Genomic DNA, 24,577 nt, shown 5'->3' on the forward strand with positions numbered 1-24,577 from the left:
CGGACATGACTAAACAACAACAGGACAGCATCATGTCCCCTTCAGAACAGAGCAGTCATTGGTTGATTGCAAGAGGGGTCAGTCATGGCCACTTGCAAATATGCCTTAAGACTTGCTTTTGAATTAACGTTGGTATCTGGCATTTTGGGTGGGCTTTAGCAAAATCATCCAAACTTAAGTCAGCATTTGGCAGGAGTGCACAAAGGGTTGCAGGAGTCTCGCTCCCCCCTAACCTGCCAGACCCTGGCTTTACAATGCTTTTATGGACAATACATTACAGTGGTGCCTCGCAAGATGAAAAGAATCCGTTCCGCAAGTCTCTTCATCTTGCGGTTTTTTCGTCTTGCAAAGCAAGCCCATTAGCAGATTAACGCTGTTAGCGCTATTAGCAGTTTAAGGGCTATTAACGGCTATTAAAGGCTTAAGGGATTAGCGGATTAGCTGCTAAAAGGCTATTAGCAGCTTAGCACTTTAGAAAAAGGGGTTGGGGAGCGAAAAACCCCCTCAAAAATCGCAAGGCATTTTCGTCTTGCGAAGCAAGCCCATAGAGAAATTCGTCCTGCGAAGCACCTCTGAAAACGGAAAACCCTTTTGTCTTGCGGGTTTTCCGTCTTGCGAGGCATTCGTCTTGCGGGGCACCACTGTAAATGGGAATAGGAATAAAAATATGTTGATGTTTTTCAAATGCTGAAAGAGCCTTTCCCATACCAAGGAACCACTTCATGCCTGCCACAGAATTTTAGAGATTTCTGGAGTACTCAGTTCTTGCAAAGCATTATCTAGGCCTGCTGAGCCTCACCATGTTTCAATGAAGCGTGTCGGTCATTATTGATCTAGCTGAAGAATTTGGTGGTTTCACAGAGTACTGTTCAAAAGTGATTGGCACATAGAATTTTTCAAGCACGAATGTTTTCTTGCTCATCAAATATTGACTACAAAAAGCCCCATAATTCAGCCAAATTTATTTAATGAATATGTGTTTCAAAACAAAAATATAAAGGCACACGCTGTAATTCTTTTAAACCACACTTTGCAGAATTAAGGCACCTTGATGAAATGTTGTTACTCCCTTCACAAAGATTCTTGCATAGTTGACATACAAGTATGGGAGACGAAGCAAATAAACTAGTTATAAAAACAACAATTTACAAACAAGGCCCACATCAATAATGGAAATTGGTAGGGCTTCCTTTATGCAAAGGCTTCTGGACCAAGTACCAGTTGATATATATCTTCCTGAACAAGAATAATTTGTTGCATGCATTTCATTGATTGTTTTAGAATTCAACAATTCAGAGCAGGCTTTTTAAAGGCTAATGTTTCACAAACCTTACAATTGTCTCCTGTACTTATACGCTATAGTGGAGATACATTTCTTTTGATTTTTAGATTCATGTGGGTTACTTAGTACAATGGCTCATTGAATAAGACCTGTTGAATTCACCAGGGCTCACTATTTCCACAGGAATACACATTCCATGAAGCAGAGGACTTCAGCAAGAGAGTCAAATTCACAAATCAGACAAGCCACAGTTCTTAAATATAAATTGTTTTAGTCCCACTGAAGTCAATAGCATATCTTTTTTCCGAATTCAAATCTATCAAAGCTTCTCAGGTTTAGTTTCAACCAGAGGGGAGTGGCGTCAACTATAAGCATGCCTAAAAGCTAATCTGGTTAACATCTCTGGAATGAAGGGCCACTTCATATTCTGTACTCAGCTACAGAAAGTACAAAATGTAAATGAATGTTGCTTCATTGGGGATATGGGGAACATACATATAAACAACTGTTTCCTTCAGTAAAATACATACGAGGCTGCAATGCTAACCCCACTTGCTTATGAATAAGCTCCATTGAATTCTGAAAGTCAGGAAAGGCTCTGCCCCCCATTTCTATACATTTGAACAAAAAAATAAGTGTTTTTTTTCAAATTCAGTCTGCCCTTATCAATGAAAGGAAGGTGCATGTATTTTATACTTTGGTATCAGTATGTGAGTACACTATTTAAAACAAAAGAGCATCTCTTGCTTCTAATCAAATTAGCCTGACTCATAAACAGATTTTGCAATCTGGTTTCGGGCTGGTTCCTATATGTACAAAAAATGATAGTACAAAAGAATATACAAAAGGTAGAACCCACATTCAACATCCCCACATGTACACAGTTGAAAATATGGGGAGTTTAAATTCATACAATGTCCGCCACCTTTTGCACCTTGAACAGGTGAACGGTACCGCTGGTGTTTAAGTATGTAGTGTCTGCTTCTTCATTCAAGCATCTCTGAATGGAAGCTAACGTGTTTACTCTAAGTTAATTTTAATTTGGGACCTTAGATAGCCAGTACAGTAATCGATCCAAGAACATTCCTGAACGCTCGCGTTTTGAGAGAGTTATCTTTGGAGAGTGCAGGAGAGAGAATCTATCAGCTTCGCTAGCAAATGTTTTACGTAGTGATGAAAACGAAGATCCTATGTCATTGCTTAAAGTTTATTATGATTTCTAAGGTAACGTCTGTGTCATAATAGTATTTAATAACATAAATCACATGGTTTTGCTGATCTAAAGGTGATACATTTACATAGCTTACACTCTTGGATTTTCTCACTTTAAAGCTTATTTACTTGCAGGTGGAATGCATTTAAATTATAGAGTTCGGATTCATAGAAAAGGGGTACATTTTGAGTTGATCCCTGCTCTTTAGGATCGTACCAGCTAATGCATCTTTTAGGAAGTGCTTGCCTCCCATATGCAATCCCATCTGCTTTTATGGGGTAGAGGATGCTATGCCCAATTGTTAACGGGAACAAGTGATTTGGTTAATGTTTTCCCTTATGACTTTTTTTTTTTGCTTTTCTTCAGAGCTTCAGTTCTCTTTCTGTACAGTCTGCTTTTTTGCAGGTCTGACAAGCCTTGTTCTTCTCCGTGGTGAGCCTGTGGACCAAAAAAGAGAACAGATGTTATTAAGGTAAACTAATGCCCCCTTCCACTGGTCCCATCACCTCTTGGCAAATAGAAGGGGAAGAAATGGAGGCAGTGAGAGATTTTACTTTCTTGGGCTCCATGATAATTGCAGATGGTGACAGCAGCCACAAAATTAAAAGACGCCTGCTTCTTGAGAAAAAAGCAATGACAAACCTAGACAGCATCTTAAAAAGCAGAGACATCACCTTGCCAACAAAGGTCCGTATAGTAAAAGCTATGGTTTTCCCAATAGTGATGTATGGAAGTGAGAGCTGGACCATAAAGAAGGCTGATCGCCGCAGAATTGATGCTTTTGAATTATGGTGCTGGAGGAGACTCTCGAGAGTCCCATGGACTGCAAGAAGATCAAACCTCTCCATTCTGGAGGAAATCAGCCCTGAGTGCTCACTGGAAGGACAGATCGTGAAGCTGAGGCTCCAATACTTTGGCCACCTCACGAGAAGAGAAGACTCCCTGGAAAAGACCCTGATGTTGGGAAAGATGGAGGGCTCAAGGAGAAGGGGATGACAGAGGACGAGATGGTTGGACAGTGTTCTTGAAGCTACCAGCATGAGTTTGACCAAACTGCGGGAGGCAGTGGAATACAGGAGTGCCTGGCGTGCTCTGGTTCATGGGGTCACGAAGAGTCGGACACGACTAAACAACTAAACAACAACAACAACAAAATGCCCCCTTCCTATATGTTGTTGTTGCTGCTGCTGCTGCTATTTTTAAAATTTGCATACAGCCCTTCATCTGCAGATCCCAAGGGGGTTCACAACAGAAAAATACAAAAGGAGAACACAAAATACACAATAAAACAAAAGCAAAAACAAACCATCGCAAACTACCCCAAAGACACAATTGATTGCACACAATATAAATGCCTAAATAATTAAGAAATAAATACGACAGTGTTATGTTCCTCCTCATACCTTGTGTTCTTCTGGATGTTTGTACTTTTCTAACAGGTGCTTCTAAAAAGAAGAAACAGAAAACAGTGTTGCAGTCTTGCATTATTTATTGTAGAGGTTTGAAACAGCTCAGTAGGTATCTTCCGAAATGTCAAAAATTTAAAGCTGACGAATTCTTTTTCAGTTTAAGACACTGGATGAATAATAAAAGCTTTTTACTATACAATATATTTCACATGCTCTATAGATCACTTGCTGTTCTGATGGCAGATATGATTCAGTGATCAGAGTACAGTACTCTCCAAAACATGTTATCATCTGCACATAGAAAAAAACGGCATGTCAGGCAAAAGAGCTCTAGCCTAGTTTTGTCCATGATAAGCGACATTTCTGGGTATAGGGTTGCCCTCCCTCCACCAAGGAACACTCAGTGATTTTCAGCCTCTCCTTTAATTCAAACGCAGTACCACCCAAACATAGACTTACCACCTCAGTGAGATGTAGGCCACTGTGTGCAATTATAGATACAGACTGAGATCCAAAAAAACTACTTTAAGCATGGTGAAGCACCCCAACATGTCCAGGTGGATTTTTCAATTTTCAAAAAAAATGAAAACAAAATAGGTCTCTGCCTCCTGGCACGAGGGGCTGCTGCTTCCGAAATACACACACACACACACACACACACACACAACACACAGTATAGTACATGGCACTAGTTGACCAGAACTTTGGGTTCTCTATCCACAGTCCTAGAAAGCTGAGATACGGAGCTATGAGCCAAACAACGTTAAACACCTGTAAATCACTCCGAATGGAAGAGACCATAATTTGGAAGAAGAAAACAAGATACAATGAAGTGGAAGCCAGTGCTTTTAAGTTACTGCAGGCAGGAGCGTGAGTAAATGCAGTTTCACACTGTAGCATCCAAGTATTGTAGGGGCAGAATGCTACAGTTTTAACAGGGTGATATTAGAAATAAAAATTTATCAATGGCGATGCTGTCAAAAATAGCAACTGCCCACTCGTAATGCTGAGCCTTCCCCCCCTTCACAGTACTGCGAAAGTTCCCACATTCCCCGCCCCCCATCCTTTCTGGGTACCAGCTCCAATGTTTCTAGTTGGCTTAGGCTTGTGAAACACTTGCATATTTTTGAACAGGCATTCTGCATAAGTTTCAAATAAGACCTGGTTCAAAAAATTTTTTTAGCAATTAAAATATTCTGCTTAATCATGCAATATGTCTTGAACAAATCCTTGACATCAGCGAGCACAACTTAATATACATAGTAAAGTAGATGACAGGTATATTGTAGTCTTGTTGGAAGATTAAAAGGAAAGGAACTATGAGAAATGCTTAACATCCCTTTATGGAGGTTAGAATAATTGACACAGATTTTTGTTTGTTTGTTAATGACTAATAAATTATTCAAGTAAGTTGTAAATATACAGAACACTGCAACTTTAAACTGGTGAACAAAACGAAGTCATTTCATGCCAATAGGCTACGTAAGCAACTGCGTTCGAAAGTATAGGGTGGAAATAAACAATTCTGTATTCTCTAGGTCTGGTCCTGATTTCCATGCAAGTAATTCACTCACAACAATTGTTTGGATAAGAGGGCGGTTCCATATTACTGCATAACTAACCTTCCAGATGAATTTTCTTTATTTCTGTCTCGATAATCTGTGGCTCTGCCTCAATTACTTTAGTAACTTTGGTGTACTCAGATGCAGCTACAACAGGCATTAAAAACAATTGCCAGTTAAGAGTGGGTAGGTTTTTTAAAAACAGGAAAGTGGTCCATATTTGAAATGTTACATCTGAAGAGGCTGTGGATGGGTACAACATGAGCAAATTCCAAAATATTTTCTTAGAAGTGACCAATCCTCTGTTCTGTGGCTGGTAGCCAAGAATTGCCTCAACAAATGTGCAACGAGCATGCACTGTTGTTAGTTTACGTTGCAATAATCTTAACAGTGCGGTTCATAACTTGCAAAGGGCTTGTTGTGTTACCGTAGGCAATGGAATAATTTTTGTTCCAGTTTCAACTGGGGAAAGAGAGCTCCAGAATGTCTGTGGAGCCATCGCCATCATGATCGCGGCGTGAAAATCATGTGTTTGTTTATATCTGTGTATGGGGGTGGGGTGTGTGGGGGTCTAGGCAAGTCTCCAAAAATTATACGGGTCTCTCATGGCAGTCAAAGGAAAAGAAGGGCTGGAATAAATGAAGCAAAGTAAGAAAAATAAAAAATAAAAATAAAGACAAAGACATATAAACGAGTCAAGGGTTCTGTTTCTAGTAGCCACTTCACAATCGCAAGAAGAACAGGAAAAAAGAATTCAGTGGATCACTTTATGATATTTCAGGTTTTATGGCAGAGATTCTAGCTACTTCCGTGTGGTCTGTGGCTCACTACTTGACCATCCGACCCAGGACCCTATTCTGACTATCAGAAGCTTCCCAGGTCTCAGGCAGGGACCATTTCTCAGCCCTGTTACTGGAGATGACTTTAAATTGAGATTCTGTGGAATGTGTCTGAGATCTACAGCATCCATCGCATGCCCTCTCCCACTGAGCTAATTGTACTCATGATTTATCACTTGGAATATTTTTTGGGGGAAATGGCAAAGAATTGAGATTAGAAACAATGGATTGCACTGTTGTTGTTGTTTTTTAAAAAATTACAGCATGTTTGAATAAGCCATATCAACTCCATGAAAACTGGATTAGGCAATTCTTATGTTACAGTTTGAAGGCTACTGCCTTCAATTGCCTGCCTGCTGTTAGAGCCACATCCTGCAACCTACAGCTACTTATCCTTTAGAATTTTTTTTTAAAGGGAGATTCCAGTCTTCCAGATGCTACTCTTCTCAAATGTACAATTGTGAAACCACTATTGGAGTCACCTTTTGGTTTGTGGAATGCCATAAAAATGGATGCTTTTCAGTATTTCTTTTCTCTACAGTTAGGTCCCTTAGATTAAATAAATATGTTATCACCTGTTCTTACAGTTTTATTAAACTAAAGCTATAACCCTAATCCCACTTCCCTGAGAGTGAAGCCCGTTGAATTCAATGGGACATTCACAGCTGGATTTTTGTGCTGTAAGATGGCATTTGCTAAATACTTTCTGAGTTATTTAGGCAATTTTTATGCAAGAAAGGCTTTCCTGGTCAACTTCATTATATAAGGATTTCAAACTGTAAACCAATGTAGAGCCAGCTGGACTGTAATTCTGTGAGATAATCATAGCAGAAGCTGATGTGGTCTCACTTTAACTTGAGCAAGAATAAAAATATATAGTTTGGATTTAGCGGTCAGGGTTAATGTTAACTTTGCCCAGATACTTGAATTCTTTTTTCCCTTCACTTCTTAAATATCCCACAACAAGCAAAACCATTCAATTGAGGTATACAGATTAATAACATAAGCATTCATTTTTTTAAAAATTGCCCGTCAGTTTCTTCTGGTTATTTCTTGGTGATCAGTAGATTATTAAGGAGAATAGAGAGGATCAGAATGTCATTTCTGGCAATACAGTGCACCCGACTAATACTGTATGGCAGTTCATTATGCTCAGACGCTATTGGCTGGCTGGCAACCATATGGTGGCGAATCCTCATCCTACAAATGGGCACACCCAGGATTGGGCACAAAACAGCATGCTGTGAGCTGAACATCCATTGAAAGGTGTTACTTGTATCTCTCAAACACATGGGATTGTCACAGCACCAAATTGGTTGCCTCTGTAGCGTAGTACAGATATTTTTAGGATGCTACTTCTAGGAACCACTGCCCAATTCTACTGCAGTCATTCCTCATTTGAACCAACCACATAGCCATTTTGTATGCCGTATCTGGTAATAGTACCTGCTACTTCCACAGTTGCACCGAGAACTGCTTTGTTGGCTAGCATTAAGTTGGCCAGTGGCGCCAGGTCAAGATGGCCCTGCACATTATTGCAATAGGTGTTCAGATTGCGAATTCTGCACCTTTTTATTATTAACTGAAATGAGTTTGCATCAACATGCTCATCAGTACAAAGATGAGTGCACTGTACTCTTGAAGATAATTACAAAGCTTTAATGCACAGAACCAAAAGTCATTTCAAAAGAAGGATGCTTCACATGCCTTTGACAGTTAACTAGTGAGCAATGAATATTCATTTTTAAATGAGCAATGCAAAAAGATTTGGACTTTTCTCACGTGTTGCACCTACTTTGGAAGAATATCTTAAAATTCAAAAGTTACCACAGAATATTTATAATGCAAATAAATCTTCATTGCTCATTTGGAACTTTTTAAAGACTGGACAGATTTGCACAAATAAAGCTTTATTGTACTTCAACATGCGTGGAGGTAAACGGATTGCTCAAAGTTCATCATTTCATGCATTGGGCTTGGTTTTTCTTCCATAAATTTGGCTTAATTGAATCAGTCTTTAAAAAGTTTAAAAGATCAGTTTGTCAGCTCTTGGCACTCATTACGATGAGGTTAGTTGTCTCACACTCACTAACCTCCCTTGAGGAGTCTTTTGATATCTTCATCTTCAAGTAAATGACCGTCACCTTCAATGAATTTGGTCACCTTGGTCACCTCTGACAGAATACATGTTTATGGCATGATGCAGAACATTGAGAAATTGGTAGTTGCAGCACATTTAACAAGCTTACTTTATAATTATGCAATTATCTATTGCAGTGAAAAGCCTCCTGCCAAACATCTGGTTGTTTTCATTAAAAGAAATAAATGGTTGCAGTGTGTTCCTGGTCTATAATATACAGTATATTGGCTGTTCCACTTGAACAAGAATTAAAATATCAATGTAGTACATATTGAATTCAAGACAGATTACAGCTAAGATATGCCTTCCATTGAAACCAGATAGCAGACTAGAAAGCCAGTTTTGAATACTGCCAATTCCAGATGGATTTTGCTAATTTCTAAATGCTTCAGAAATTTGCAAATGAGTGCTGAAAAGCTTGTTTAGGTGACTGCCAACATTAAATGGATGTGTATCTGAGTTTTCAGACATTCACAAAATTCATTTCTTTAGACATTTGAAATCCTGTTAATCATATTTAGAAACTGAAATCCTGTTAATTTTGTGCATATCATTCCCATGGTCAAATGTTCAGATCTAGTCGTTTCCAGACTCTGCCTTATATAAGCGCTATTCCTGTTACGGAGCTGCTAAAATGAGCATTATTATCCTTAGAAAATAAACCCTTGAGTGTGCCAGATCACAGTCCATACTTCCCCTTTGACAAATAATACTAACCTTCTTCCAGCAATTTCTTAAGAGTCTCTTCAGTATCTGCCCCACCTCCTGTAGTGATTCGGGTGTATTTCAGTTCAGGACCTGAAGTGAAAAAGATCCAGTTAGGTGCATGTGAGGTGGTTGGGAACCCTCCCAAATTTTCGTTGTTGTGTTGTAGGTAACCATATCTTCCTGTTCAAAGTAATGATCTCAGAGAGTAATAAAAAAGTCATCGTGGAATAAGGTCTCAGTAGAAGCTTAGGTGCGTTCAGCGTAACTTACAGGAGGGTGGCATGTTTGGTGGACGGTTTGACAGACACATAGCTTACAACAAAGAGCAGGGTGGCTTTTGAAAGTGCAGGGAAATTTGCTGCAAGAAGTGCTACAATTATCCGACCAATACACACAACCACATTCTTCTCAGAGGCTGATTTTTCACACAGCTTTCCTGAATTTGGTGATGTGGTTTGAGAGTGCCATGCAGAGGGAGCTTGGGGGCAAGGTGCTGTCACTATGCTGAAGAGACTCAGCTCTATTTTTCAATAACATTTGGATCAGGAGAGGCTGTGCAGGCCCTGAACTGATGCCTGGATGCAATGGTAGGATGGATGAGGCCAGGGCCGGATTTAGGTTTGATGAGGCCCTAAGCTATTGAAGGTAATGGGGCCTTTTATATGTCCAGCTGTCCTTTGCAAACAACAAATGGTCACTGTTTTTTGTGTTGAATATATGCCATATGGTAATTTGTGGACCTAATAGGTATCTAAAGCCATTTGCACATAACAAAATATGTATTTTATCAAATAATGGTTGAACTTATCTTATATTTTGGAAATGTACATCCAGTTTTTTCCCTTTAATTTTTTGGGGGGACCCCAAGAGAGTGGGCCCCTAAGCTATAGCTTGTTTAGCTTATAATGGGCGGGTACAAATAATAAATTACAATTACAGTGGTGCCTCGCAAGACGAAAAGAATCCGTTCCGGGAGTCTTTTCGTCTTGCGGTTTTTTCGTCTTGCGAAGCAAGCCCATTGACGGAGTAGCGCTATTAGCGCTATTGGCTAAAAAAGGGCTAAAAACGGCTTTTTTAGGGGGGGGATTAGCGGTTTTGCTGCTAAAATGCTTTTAGCAGCTTAGCGATTCAGAATAAGGGGTTTTGGAGCAAAAAAAAATTTTCGATTTTTTTTCGTCATTTTTCGTCTTGCGAAGCAAGCCCATAGGGAAATTCGTCTTGCGAAGCGCCTCTGCAGACAGAAAACCCTTGCGGGTTTTCCGTCTTGCGAGGCATTCGTTTTGTGGGGCACCACTGTATAGGTAAATCTGGCACTGGATGAGGTGGCTGCCGCCAGGGGTAAGGTCCTGTCAGCATATTACACCTCTGCTCAGAGAACTGCACTGATTTTTGTTGACTTACTACCATGCCAAGTTCAAAGTGTTACTATCAGTGTTTTGTTTCTGGTGGTACACAATGGTACGCAGTGCAGTGACCTTTGGGGAGGGAAGGAGGCAGGAGGGCTCTCGGATCCTGTCAGAGCATTGCACCTCCTTCCCCAAACCCGGGAAGTGTTTGCCCAGCTTAGGGAAGGAGGCGCGATGCTCTGAAAGTCCTGGAGTCCTCCTGCCTCCTTCCCAAAGCAGGGCAGGGGAGGCCTCTTCACTGGGGCGGCAGCACCCTGGTAAGTGGGCGAGGGAGCATCAAGCAGCTAACCCACCCTTGCCACCCAGCCTTGGCATTAGGCCACGTCCCCATGTGCTGGTCCCTCCCCCTGCTTGTTGGTGAGTGCCAGCATTTTTTGACTAGAAAAAGAGCACTGGTCCTTAACAGCTTGGGACCAATTTACTTGCAAGATAGTGTTACCCTATACATGCTCATTGGACCTCTTCATTCTGCGAAAATTGCACTGTTAGAGGTGCCACGTAATGCTTGTTCTGCAAATAGTATGAAATCAAGCTTTTTAGTGAAGTGCTGCCTACACTTAGGAACTCCTTGAAGGTTGATATTAGCCAAGCATTGTCACTGAACACTCTTTAAATATTTACTTTAATATTTACTTTAATACCTACTTTAAATATTTTCGTTTAGGCAAGCCACTCCTGACATATCTAAGTTGGATGTGCTTGCATCTGTTTTTAGTTTATTGTTGTTTTTAATTTGTTTTTGAATGTTTTTAAGTATCAGTTTTCAACTATTTTTTTTTAAAAAAATGTATTTTTTAAAAAAATTAAGCTTTAAGGTTTTATTACAATCAAGTGGTATATAATTTTTTATACAAACAAAAACAAACAAATATGCAGCAAACAGATAACAAATAAGAGGAACATGAGATGGCAATGATGGAAGATGGCAATGAACATTAAGGTGGGAATGGAATTCCTTGACGGAGGGCTGTTTCTTCCTCCTCCTAAGGTATTTTCTCAAAAAATGAGATTATATGGCCATTCTATGAAAAGGTTTGTTCTGCTTCTGGTAACCATTTCAAATGGCCCAGAATCAGAAGTGGAAACCTTTAAAACTGTGCATATTCTTTTCGTTATAAAGCTTTTGTTTTCAAAACTGGGCGTATTTTTGACACATTTTTTTTTATTTTTACCTTGAATGATTCTTTCTTCGGTCACTTCTTTTTCAGTCACTTCCACAGGGTAACCATCAATTATTTTCGTGTATTTTTTAATTTTAGGCTCTATAAAGATGTTTTAAAAAGTTAGAGACGGTCAATTCACTGGATTATTTCGATGTTTCCCCATTGTCTCCGTTATGCAGCCATTGGGGCAAGAGGGTCAATGTTAGAAATGGTTAGATTCAAAGTTCTCACTCAGGGCCTTGCAGAAGAGTGCAAAGAAAGTCATTTACATTCCCAAGCATGCCCATGTCAAATATTCACCATCTCAAGCTATGAACATAATGCATTATTTAAAAATAAATAAATATTTAGTTGGGCCTTTGGGTAGACTGGCAGGTAGTTTTCATTTTTTTGTTCACAGCTAGGATGACAAAACATCAAGTTTTTGAGGCTCAGTCATGATTCTTAGAAACATGCTACTTATGTTAGAATACGAAGGAATCAAAAAGTTTTTCCACATTTCATCTCATGGGTACAATTCAGAGGGCAGGTGTGAAAAAATAGAGAAAGCAAAAATTCAGTGCACAAAATGAAAAAGAGAGAGAAAACATTCCAAGAAGAAGGGAAAGAGAGGCAAAGGGTTTAATAATAAAACCGTATAGTTGCAATACATCATTATAACACATGCTAAGAACAAATCCAGTAGTTTAAGAGAACTGGGAACTGCCTCCTCCAAACCATTCTGGTTAGTAATGTGCAGTCCATGAGACATATTCACCTCCATGAATAACTTTAGTGACTGTCTCGCCTTCCCTGACCAGCTTAAATTCTGGGTCCCCTTCAATCACTTTGGTGAGCCTTGTAATAGTGGGCCCTGAAAAGCATTATTTCAAAATGGGAAGGTGCGTTATAAATATGGCGTACAAAGCGAACAATGCTTAATGAAAATGCCTCGGACAAAATTAACTCCTACTCATTTGTGTCGGAGCCAATCCTAAAGCTATTGGGACTAGGATATAATTCTTCAGAGTGGTGCGCCATATCTCGAATGGACTCTTATATCTGGGGGGATGCAGGGGGTATGCATACCCCTAAACATTTTGGGAATTTAAGTTTGGCTTCAATGAGGGGCAGTATTTCAATATGAGTAGGAAAATGAGAGTACCCCTAAACATTTTTAAAGGGAAAAAACACTGCTTATATCACTTTCACAGTCATGGCTCCCCCCAAAGAATACTAGGAACTCTAGTTTGTTAATGGTGCTGAGGGTTGTTGGGAGACTCCTGTTCTGCTCACGGACTTACAATTTCCCTCTTTCCAGGGAACTCTGTGAGAAGTCTCCTAATAACTCTCAACACCCTTAACAATGTACAGTTAACCGCCTACACCTTTAACGGTCTAGATTTCTTTAGGGGAAGCCATGATTGGTACATATGAGGCCACTGTTGTAGACTGGGTTGGGATTCCAGAGCATGAATATGTAAAGGTAAAAAAGGTAAAGGACCCCAGGACAGTTAAGTCCAGTCAAAGGCGACAATGTGGTTGTGGCACTCATCTTGCTTTCAGGCTGAGGGAGCCAGCGTTTGTCCACAGACAGCTTTCCGGGTCATGTGGCCAGCAGGACTAAACTGCTTCTGGCGCAACGGGACACTGTGACAGAAGCCAGAGTGCATGGAAACACCATTTGCCTTCCTGTCGCAGCAGTACCTATTTATCTACTTGCACTGGCATGCATTCGAACTGTTAGGTTGGCAGGAGCTGGGACAGAGCAACAGGAGCTCACCCCGTCGCATGGATTCAAACTGCCAACCTGATCGGCAAGCCCAAGAGGCTCAGTGGTTTAGACCACAGCGCTACCCGCGTCCCAAAATATGTAGAGTGTTTGATCCTGGTGTGAATTGATATACATTAAATTAAACTGTGTAATCCAATGTGTCATGGATTAAGTAGGCCTGCAAAATAGGAATATGTGGAATGTGGGAAATATCTGTTCGCAATAGCTGTGCAGGCGGGTTCAAGGTTTTGACATTTCTGATTCCCATCTGCTGCTTTTGTGCCTCTGCTCTTTCGTGGCTATAATATTTTGGCTGCAAACTCAACAGAAGCACATTGGCCACTTGATGGTGTCATAGAATCATAGAAGTATACAGCTGGAAGGGACCACAAGGGTCATCTAGTCCAACCCCCTCCAATGCAGGAATCTTTTGCCCACTGTGGAGCTCGAACCCACAACCCTGAGGTTTAGAGTCTTGTGCTTTCTTGACTGAGCCATCCCAGAAGTATTACATTAAAAGTGGCAGCAGCCATACATTAAAAGGAAGTAGGGAAGGAAGCATTTCCCTCTTCGAGGCCAAATGAAGTACAGAATCTGGAAACTTTGCTTGGTCCTTGGCTCCCTGGCTGTGTGATTTTTCTGCCCTAAAAATATTTTTTTGGGGCGGGGGGAAGGCTTGATGCTTTGCTTCACAGCTGGATATTATGGGAAGTCTATTAGTTGTCCTCTTTCACGATACATTACCTTCAATCTCTTTTCGAACTGTGGTGCCACCAACTACCTTTATTTCTGTGATAATGATAAGAAAATATTTCAAGAGAATCAGATGGTTGCAGTTTTTAAAACACTTTTACGTTGTGCTAGGCTTCATAATCTAAACATAAGAAAACATTTGACCAGCTCCGATAAAAAGCTAAGGGCATAATCTAATCACATTTAAGCACTAGGACCTGTTGAGTTAAACACATGCTCAACTTTTACAGTGAAGTCAGTGATGCTTAAAAGTGCCTAACTATGCTTGAATTGTATCCACCATTGGCTTATTTGCTTATTCATGCTGGCTGTAAAATCTCTTCTGTGTTTCCACGCATTGTGTCTAAAATACATGTTGAAATACAGAGCCAGAGCAGAACAACAGCCGAAACCAGTGTTGTCCCGTTATAACTGCAGCCTTTCCTTTCGGCTGTCAGAAACAAAACAGAAGTAAAGTTGAGGGAAAACATGGCACCCCAGAAACATCACCAGAACCTGCTTACACAGTGTGTTCACAGCCATGTAGCGTTTCGTATTGGATTTACTTTCCCTCTTCGGGTTGCCAGTTGGATGAGGAGAACATCATGCACACAACACAAATTAAGTGGGAAGGCGAACAGCAGCACGTACACATTTCGGCACTGGTGTGGACAAGCCCTTTCCTTTTGAATGAATGATTGGAATATGGCTTCCTGAAACATTTCCCGACCCAAGTATCTTCTGGTCTCTCCACACATTTGGGAGGCCCTGTGAAGAATGCTTCTGTGTTCTTTTGTGGCTGCCAATGTTGCAATTGTTGGCATATAAAGAAAAGCTGGAATTGGCTTCTAAAGAGGACTGTTCTTGAGTCATCAGAGGTGGGATTGTGAGCAACGTTGAGAAGCCTGCCCAACGCAAATCATACCCTGGGGCGAAGCCAGCGGTAGGATGACGAGTCTGGCAGCCAATGACAAGTTGGCTGCATAGAGGGCGTGATTAGCACTCACTATTTTCTCTGCTTATTTAATCTCCACTCGGGGAACTGCTTTTCTAACCTATAAGCCTGGCATTGCTGAACGTTAGTCATTGCCTTTGGCATAACTCAATGTGAGTCACTGCTTTTGGCTTCCTTCTAGAATCCTGGGATCTGCATTTAAGGCTTGTAACAATCGTAGATCTTTGAGGGGTCTCCTAACAGTTCTCAGCCCCCATAACTAGCTACAGTTTCCAGCACTCTTGGAGAAAAGCCATGGTTGTTAAAGTGGTATCAGAGTGCTTTAAATACATGGCATGGATGCGACCGTGTGATGAAGCAGACTTACTCTTTCAAGCCACAAATACAATCATTACAGAACTTAAAGGAGAACGATAATAAAGAACATGCATTTTCAGTTAAGTTATACCTCTATATGACCCAGTCTATGCTTGCGGCAACGTATTATTAAGCCCACTCTATATTCCCCTTTTAGAACACAAAATGAGCATGGACTTGGTTGCCTAAGTAACCCTGATCTTATTAAGTTTTCCTTGCATTCTTTCATCGCCAGTCTGTAAAGTCACACATTGAATTCAAGGTTAGAGCATTTAAAACATCCCCCCCCCCCCAGTGTTCTTCTAAGGTAAAAATTGGAAGTGGATTTGTAGAGAATTGCAGCTTGGGAAGTCCAATCCATTGTCATAATCATTTGTTATTTGTATTGACAAATTTTAAAAACCCACACGATCCACTTGCAAAAGTAGCAGAAAGTTCTCCAATAGATACCATCAGGTAAAGGGAGTGTAGCGGTTGTTGCCTCCACCTCAAAATCAAAACAGATTGTTTTCAAATGGGCAGTGGATGTTCTTCTAAGTTAATCTGTTTTAATTGGCCTCTTTCCGATTTGGATAGGCAAAGGCCCACCCAGCACTAATTTTTCCAATAGATTAAATTTTGGTGGCATCTCTCGCTTTTACCTCACAATTTCAACATGTTGTGGGCTTTTTTCCTTTCGACAAACTCAAAGTCTCTGAGTTTTATTTGGCTATATCTGCTATTATTCATATTGCTCCATCCAACCAACCACTTTTACCTTTTCGGATGCTGGGCTCAAAGCTGCTCTCAATTACTTTAGTCTCGGGGTCAACAACTCTAATAATTCGGGTGGCTGAAAGTAAAAGAAAGCAAAAACTGGTGGAGTTATAAACGGCTACCCTACACTGTCCTTTTTAACGGTATTGGGGAACTGACTGGGATTGAATGAGTTTTATGGGAGATTGCCAAAACAGGAATGTGATGCCCTCAAGAGGTGCAGACTGTGCATGCTTTTTGTTCCAGAGAACAAAAAAGAATCTTCTTCAGAGTTAAACTAAACATGTTCGAAGAGAAGGAGGACAAGCATGCTATTTCTTCTCCCTGCCACTCTTCTGATCACCTTCCACACATTAGAGGGAGAATTTCTGAAGCAGGGAGATTCCTGTACTTGTGGAAGTTCCCCGTGAACAAACTCTGAAAAAGAATCTGTGAAGAGAGTTCCTGACACATATACAATGGTACTCCCGTTAGCAAGACAACTGATGGCATCAGTAAACCTGTGGCCACCAAAGTCCTTTTTTATTTTTTTTTAAAAAGTGATAACTCGGTAGTTAGAGCATGAGACTCTTGATCTCTGGGTTGTGGGTTCGAGCGCCACATTGGGCAAAAGTTTTCTGCATTTCGGGGGGGGGGGGACTAGATGAGCCTCATGGTCTCTTCCAACTCTAAAATTCTGTGATTCTGTGATGCTATACCAATGAAGCCCCTTGCTAACAGCTGCCTCCTTTCTGACTGAATGACAACTCCGTACCATATATATATATATATATATATATATATATATATATATATATATCCTTTTTCTAGGAACGCGGGTGGCGCTGTGGGTTAAACCACAGAGCCTAGGACTTGCTGATCAGAAGGTTGGCGGTTCGAATCCCCGCAACAGGGTGAGGTCCCGTTGCTCGGTTCCTGCTCCTGCCCACCTAGCAATTCGAAAGCACGTCAAAGTGCAAGTAGATAAATAGGTACTGCTCTGGCGGGAAGGTAAACGGCGTTTCCGTGCACTGCTCTGGTTCGCCAGAAGCAGCTTAGTCATGCTGGTCACATGACCCGGAAGCTGTACGCCGGCTCTCTCGGCCAGTAAAGCAAGATGAGCGCCGCAACTCCAGAGTCGTCTGCGACTGGACCTAATGGTCAGGGTTCCCTTTACCTGTACTCTCTCTCTCTCCCTCTCTCTCTATATATATATACTTTTTAGGCTGAAAGCAATAATTTAAGCTATATTTTCCAGAATTATTTGTGCTTCTTTCACCAGCACAATATCTATATATTTGGGTGATACAAATGCAGGGCACGATCCTGCCAAATTTCAGTACTTCCAAGTCCCATGTATTTTGACTCCTTTGCTTTTCCATATTAAAAGTCCAGTTGCACCTTTTAGGAAACGATTTTGCTGAAGGAGTCAGCTGAAATCTCTGGTTTGCATCTCACAGTAGCAAGAACAGCAACTCTTCTTCAAGCCATGAACATCCATGAATGGACAGTTAACATTAATGGACATTCATGAATGGAGAGTTATCTTCATTATGAACTGAATGGAAAATCCAGGCTTCAAAATGGGTGATCATCTGCTAATGAATGAGTTTTATGGACATTTGTTTTGGTGTCCACTCTGTACCACACATGCAGTATTGCTCCCCAATTTTCTGACCCTTATTTGACAGTTCTAGTTATCCAAAATGGACATTCGAATCCCACGATCCCATCAAACATTTGCGACTGTTCATGTCACCTTTAAAAATACTTACTGTAAAATGTCAATGGAATCTCTTTGAATGTGCTGCCACGGACATACTGTGGAGGGGAGAGAAAGATGAGTTAAACCTAGTGGTACCTAAAGGGAAGTGGAAAACAATACTTCACATTTCACAAGGAAGAAATGACCATCACACCGCCAGCACATGGGGTCAAGTTCACATGGCGGGAATGTCATCTGAAGCATGCAACACAGAGGAGCAGAGATCCTTGGAAGTTAATCTAGGACTCCGATTAAAAAAAAAATAATAATCCCATTTTTAGCCAAGAACTAAATGTTCCCAAAAAACACAGGGTTGCCAAAACTCCCCTCTAGTAAACATCTAGTAAAACTCAGCCTGTAGACCGAACTCGTCATCAAAACTGAGCTTGCATCCTGATGTTTTCTACCTCCACAGCTGGGGGCAGTATCTCTCTGAACAGCTGCAAGGAATCACAAGTTGGGAGAGAGCAGTTGTGCTCTGGTCCTGCTCAAAGGCTTCCCACAGACATCTGGTTGTCCACTGAGAGCAGGATGCTGGCTCAGGATGCCTGAACCAGTAGGGCTGTTCTTACATTCTTACCACGTTGTGCATTTTCTTGCAACAGCAGTCAATAAGGTGGAGTAGAGGAGGTGAAACCAGGGGCGAACAAAGGCTAGCCAACACCCAGGGCGGGGCAAACCATCGGTTGTGCATGCGTGGCGCCGCTACGTACGACGCATGCACTGCGCAGATACGTATGACACATGTGCAGCGTAGCTACGTATGTTGCATGCGGTGTACGTAGCGATGCCGCACATGCACTGTACATAGCGGTTTGCTGCTGGCGCCGCTCGAGTGCCGTACGGACGGTGGCGGGATCCTCTGCTCGTGGCTGCAGCCACCCTAGCTTGCTCTTTCAGGTGCGCCAACCCCACAAGAGGCAAGTGTGCAATGGAGCAATGTTCATTGCATAGCCAGGAGGTTGTCCAAAAGTGGAGTTAAGAGCATGGATCCTATTTGCAAAGCCCTCTTCCCACCTCACTGTCAGGGTTGTGGCCATCAAAGTGTATTGACGCTTAGTAGGCAGCAGGAAAAGAACGTCATGGAATTGATGATCATCAACATTTGGTGAAGTAGATATGCTTTGTGGGATAGGAGTTATTGATGTCTCTTTGCTTTGGGCATCTGCTGGATGGCTAAATGCCCCACATCTCACTGACATTGCTGTTCTACGACAAACATATTTTCTGGCCTCATGGACAAAAAGCAGTGGAAATAAACCCACCAGTGTGATTCAGATTTGGCTCTATGTGTTATCACAAATTGCAATCTATAGAACATACCTTGAGCTGGATGTACTTAATCAATTTTTTCAGAATTGTGAGGAGCTGGTCATTTCCAACAGGTACATCTACGTTTTTGTTTATAAAGAAAAAGATTTTTAAAAAAGGATGGTGAGATAAAGATAATTTTAACACAGAGAGAAAATCCTAAGCAATGCTCTGGTTTCTTCAAAATGGAAAGTCAGTAAAATGTTTCGGCTATGCCCTATATATGAATAACTTGAATTGGAAAACGGGAGAAAGGGATTGTAAAGTTCTCAAATGCATATTTCCTCAGAGTAATTATAAACATAAATATTACGTTTTTCAAGTACTTCTGTCCCAGAGAGCTAAATGCTTCGTTTATTTCTTTTCGATATTTATATACCAACTCTATACCGTCTAAATTACCATCTCTGGGTAATTTTTAAGTAAAAATTAAAACCATAAAATGCGACATGAAACAGAACTCAAAAGCAAAAGAAAACCAGCTCTAAACAAGAACTAAAATATAATTAGCAGCAGAGAATTATATCAGTACAATAGTGTGAAAACTGCTAAAATATTTAAGAATAAAAAGCCTGGGAAATAGAAAAGCTCTTTGTGTGCTAAAAATACCATAACATAGGTGACAGCAAAGCTTTTCTGGGGCACCGCTCAGAGATAGGAGACGAGTGTAATGTTCATTCATCTACCATCAGGTGAGATTTGTGCAGATGACTGAATCAATTTACCAAATGGTCAGATGCTACAGAAAACCTGCTTCCCTTTTGATTGGAAAACAGCGCATGAATGGTCTAAGGAACACGGGTGAATACATTACAATAATCCATAACCCACCTGCGGGATACAGGAGCTTGTCAATGACATGAATCACACCATTGGTCGCCATAAGGTCAGATTCCTTTGCTTTTAAATCATTCACTAGAAGAGTGTCATTCACCTAAGGATTAAATAATAAAGGTGAACAACAAAAAGAGAGAATACATTTCCAAACAGTTGAAATACATATTATTATAATGTCTAGTATCTTATATAGTGGAATACACATAGTAAGGCAATGTTAGAAAATCCTCTTCTGGCAAAACGCTTTAGGGACTGCAAGCGAAGCCAAAAGACTTCTGACAAAATCAGAGAAATGTCTTGGCAGGTTTCGCACATCTCTCAGAATACTGTCTCCGTCCTTCAACTTAAATTACAGGGTTAATAATTCTTGTCGAAAGGTTACTGTCAATACTCACCACTTTCAAGTACAATTTGCCGCCTTGGATAGTTTTGAGGATGTTGGTCACACGAGGTTCAAATCCGCTTCCAATGAAAACTCCTCGAGTTAAGTGATAAAGCAGAATATTCCTGAGAGCATTTTGGTCCCCTATGGAAGGAAACCAGAGATGGACGTAAGTACGGTTGGATCAATGATTCACCAAGCCTTTCCATTGGCAAGTAAAGTTTCCTACAGGGGAGCTGTTTATTTTTATTTTATTTTTTGTGCTACAGAGAATCTGTTTACCTTTTAATGCCCTAAATTCAAGACCTGGTTTTTTTCCACATCCACAAGGAAAATCAGAGAGTTGAGCTGGGATCAAGAACCTCTGACAAGACCAGGGGCTCTTTCACCCTTGAAAAAGTAAAAATAAAATAAATACACAGTAACAAGGTTGTTGCCTCTAGTAGTGTTCAGAGTTTCATAGAAGGCATAGTAGACTGTGAATAATCCAAGAGATTATCAACTAGGGCTGGATTTTAGTGTATTATTGATTTGTTTATTTCAACAGTTTGTGTATATCTTATTCACAGGCCCCTGAAATTCAACACGGGTATCAACTGGATATGGAATGACTGATTAGTTCAAAATTGGGAACGGAGTACGACAAGGCTGTATATTGTCTCCCTGCTTATTTAATTTATATGCAGAATTCATCATGCAAAAGGCTGGACTGGTTGAATCCCAAACTGGAATTAAGATCGCCGGAAGAAATATCAACAACCTCAGATATGCTGATGACACAACCTTGATGGCAGAAAGTGAGGAGGAATTAAAGAACGTTTTAATGAGGGTGAAAGAGGAGAGTGCAAAAATATGGTTTGAAGCTCAACATCAAAAAAATGAAGATCATGGCCACTGGTCCCATCACCTCCTGGCAAATAGAAGGGGAAGAAATGGAGGTAGTGAGAGATTTTACTTTCTTGGGTTCGATGATCACTGCAGATGGTGACAGCAGTCACGAAATTAAAAGACGCCTGATTTTGGGAGAAAAGCAATGACAAACCTAGACAGCATCTTAAAAAGCAGAGACATCACCTTGCCGACAAAGGTCCGTATAGTTAAAGCTATGGTTTTCCCAGTAGTGATGTATGGATTTGAGAGCTGGACCATAAAGAAGGCTGATTGCCGAAGAATTGATGCTTTTGAATTATGGTGCTGGAGGAGACTCTTGAGAGTCCCATGGACTGCCAGAAGAGCAGACCTATCCATCCTTAAGGAAATCTGCCCTGAGTGCTCACTGGAAGGACAGATCCTAAAGCTGAGGCTCCAATACTTTGGCCACCTCATGAGAAGAGAAGACTCCCTGGAAAAGACCCTGATGTTGGGAAAGATGGAGGGCACAAGGAGAAGGGGACGACAGAGGATGAGATGGCTGGACAGTGTTCTCGAAGCTACCAACATGAGTCTGACCAAACTGTGGGAGGCAGTGGAAGACAGGAGTGCCTGGCGTACTTTGGTCCATGGGGTCACGAAGAGTCAGACATGACTAAACGACTAAACAACAACAAATCATTCAAGAGTAGGTATGGTGATGAAGTTCATTTAATGTTCATGCGCATACCAGGCAGAGGGCCTTCTTGGTAGTGGCGCCTGCCCTGTGGAACGCCCTCCCATCAGATGTCAAGGAAATAAACAACTATTTGACTTTTAGAAGACATCTGAAAGCAGCCCTGATCTTTTACTGTGTTTTTAATGTTCTGTTGGGAGCCTCCCAGAGAGGCTGGGGAAACCCAGCCAGATGGGCAGGATATAAATAATAAACTATCATCATCATCTCCCGCCATGCATGTGATCACTCACAAGCAGTCTTCAATATGTATCTTTTCATAAACTTTTCACCACCACCCTTTTCTCATCACTGTTCTCGATCTCCAAGCTTAAGGTCGTAAATCTGCCTGGCTCACTGTCATTGTTTTTTTGATTCCCTTCCAATTCAGCATGATTGCATGTGTATTGGAATCCTCTGCTGTGTGCTCTGCCTGGTTTTTAAAAATGCATATTCTGTCTACTCCTGCTGTGACTGTCAGAAGTGTGGATTCTAAGAAAATATCCACTTATTAATTGAATACACTTTGTCTGTAGGAAGTGGAAGTTTTCCCAAGAAAAGTCAAGGATCTTTAAAGGCTTAAATTCTGGTCTATGGATGCATTAAAGATTTGTATTGTATTGTAAAGGCTTAATGGTTGGTATCAAAATGTCCAAACAGGAGCTTTGTTGTTTTATTCTGCAATAGACAACCACAGCTACTATAGAACTTGGTAGAATAAAGAGGTGTCTTCCTCTTTTCAGTCCCAGAGACTTCGGGAAGCTAAAGTGGCCAAGAGAATTCACATAGCATCTCTCACAACCAGGGCTGGATTTAGGTTTGATGAGGCCCTAAGCTACTGGAGGTAATGGGGCCCTTTATATGTCCAGCTGTCCTTTGTCAACAACAAATTGGCGCTGTTTTTTGTTGTTGTTGAATATATTCTATATAGTAATTTATGGACGTAATAGGTATCTAAAGCCATTTGCACATAATATGTATATTATCAAGTAATTGTTGAACTGAAATACAATTAAGAAGAAGTATGGTAATAGTGAAATACAACCCTATATATATTAATGAGCAAACCAGTGATATTTTAGGGAGCAGGCTAATAGGCGGGGCCCATTATCTACATCATAGGAGCCTACACAACACAAAACACTGCAGCTGTATGTAGGTTTTATTTTATTTGTTTTTTATCTTATATTTTGGAAGTGTACATCCAGTGTTTTTCCCCTTTAAATTTTTTTGGGGCCCCCAAGAGAGTGGAGCCCTAAGCTATAGCTTGTTTAGCTTATACGTAAATCCAGCACAGCTCACAACATTTAAAAGGACTACTGCAGAGAAGCCACTGGCTCTGTGATCTTCTTTTTGTGACCTACTTACTTATCAGGGTCTGTTTCTCCTGCTCAGTCAAGCCTTTGAAAGCATCATTAGTTGGGACAAACAAGGTCCAGTCACCAGGTTGAGAAAGAACCTCTTCTAAGTCTGCTGCTTCCACTAGGCTGAGGAATGTGCTGAGGAAGAAAAGAGAGCACAAAAGAATTAACAACTGCCCAGTTTCTGCATGAAGATAGGAACATTGTCCTGTTGTTTGAGATGAACGTGTTCACTGGCAGAAGAGTGTCCCTAAAGACATATTCATATTATGATGGAATGAAGGGTGGCAAACTCATCAATCATCATCATATTCACCATCATGAATCTAAAACCAAGTTTAATATGTTTCAAAAACATTTTCAGAACAGTTAAAAACCTATTCATACAACTAGTGATTTCAGGGGTTGTCTTTCAGCCATAAATGCCTGGATAAACAGGAATATTTCTGAATTCCTCCTGGAAGTCAGTAATGAAGGAAACAAGGGGCACTTCACTAGGAATGGCGTTCCACAAACAGGGAATTGCCACAAGTAAGTCCTGTCATGGGTCAACACCAACCAGGAAGCTCCCGGTGGTGGCAACACCACCAAGGTCCCACCTGCCAATTGGAGGGTCTGAGATGGTTGACACTGGGTAAGTTGCTGCTTGGGTCCCAAAACATTTAGAGCTCTGTATGCTAATAATAAGGGACGTGGGTGGCGCTGTGGTCTAAGCCACTGAGCCTAGGGCTTGGCGATCAGAAGGTCGGCGGTTCGAATCCTCGCGACAGGGTGAGCTTCCGTTGCTCGGTCCCTGCTCCTGCCAACCTAGCAGTTCGAAATCATGTCAAAGTGCAAATAGATAAATAGGTACCGCTCCGGCGGGAAGGTAAATGGTGTTTCCGTGCGCTGCTCTGGTTTTGCCAGAAGTGGCTTAGTCATGCTAGCCACATGACCGGGAAAAACAGTCTGCGGACAAACACCGGCTCCCTCGGCCAGTAAAGCGAGATGAGCGCTGCAACCCCAGAGTCGTTCATGACTGAACTTAACTGTCAGGAGTCCATTACCTTTACCTTTATGCTAATAATAGCCCCTTGAATTGG

The 24,577-nt window shown here is 41.1% G+C and overlaps 1 protein-coding gene across 31 annotated transcripts in view; it reads right to left on the reverse strand.

Annotated features, from left to right (window-relative positions):
* Positions 1 to 947: 947 nt before the first annotated feature.
* POSTN (periostin) overlaps positions 948 to 24,577 on the reverse strand; it is a 59,673-nt gene continuing 36,043 nt past the window's right edge. Inside the window, exons 12-25 of one of the 31 annotated variants that reach the window (XM_083419702.1) lie at positions 23,503 to 23,633; positions 20,563 to 20,693; positions 20,162 to 20,264; positions 19,343 to 19,410; positions 18,030 to 18,075; positions 16,277 to 16,351; positions 14,220 to 14,264; positions 12,480 to 12,575; positions 11,732 to 11,821; positions 9,163 to 9,243; positions 8,399 to 8,479; positions 5,527 to 5,613; positions 3,899 to 3,940; positions 948 to 2,933 (exon numbers count right to left, since the gene is read on the reverse strand). In XM_083419702.1, coding sequence (XP_083275828.1) covers positions 2,866 to 2,933; positions 3,899 to 3,940; positions 5,527 to 5,613; positions 8,399 to 8,479; positions 9,163 to 9,243; positions 11,732 to 11,821; positions 12,480 to 12,575; positions 14,220 to 14,264; positions 16,277 to 16,351; positions 18,030 to 18,075; positions 19,343 to 19,410; positions 20,162 to 20,264; positions 20,563 to 20,693; positions 23,503 to 23,633 — 1,144 coding nt within the window. In that variant the 3' untranslated portion in view covers positions 948 to 2,865. The remainder of the gene's footprint in view (positions 2,934 to 3,898; positions 3,941 to 5,526; positions 5,614 to 8,398; positions 8,480 to 9,162; positions 9,244 to 11,731; positions 11,822 to 12,479; positions 12,576 to 14,219; positions 14,265 to 16,276; positions 16,352 to 18,029; positions 18,076 to 19,342; positions 19,411 to 20,161; positions 20,265 to 20,562; positions 20,694 to 23,502; positions 23,634 to 24,577) is intronic. The other 30 variants (XM_083419727.1, XM_083419713.1, XM_083419728.1 and 27 more) reach the window with 30 other exon arrangements.

The sequence above is a fragment of the Podarcis tiliguerta genome, assembly GCF_965153285.1.
Source record: "Podarcis tiliguerta genome assembly, chromosome: 17".
Taxonomy (NCBI): Eukaryota; Metazoa; Chordata; class Lepidosauria; order Squamata; family Lacertidae; genus Podarcis; species Podarcis tiliguerta.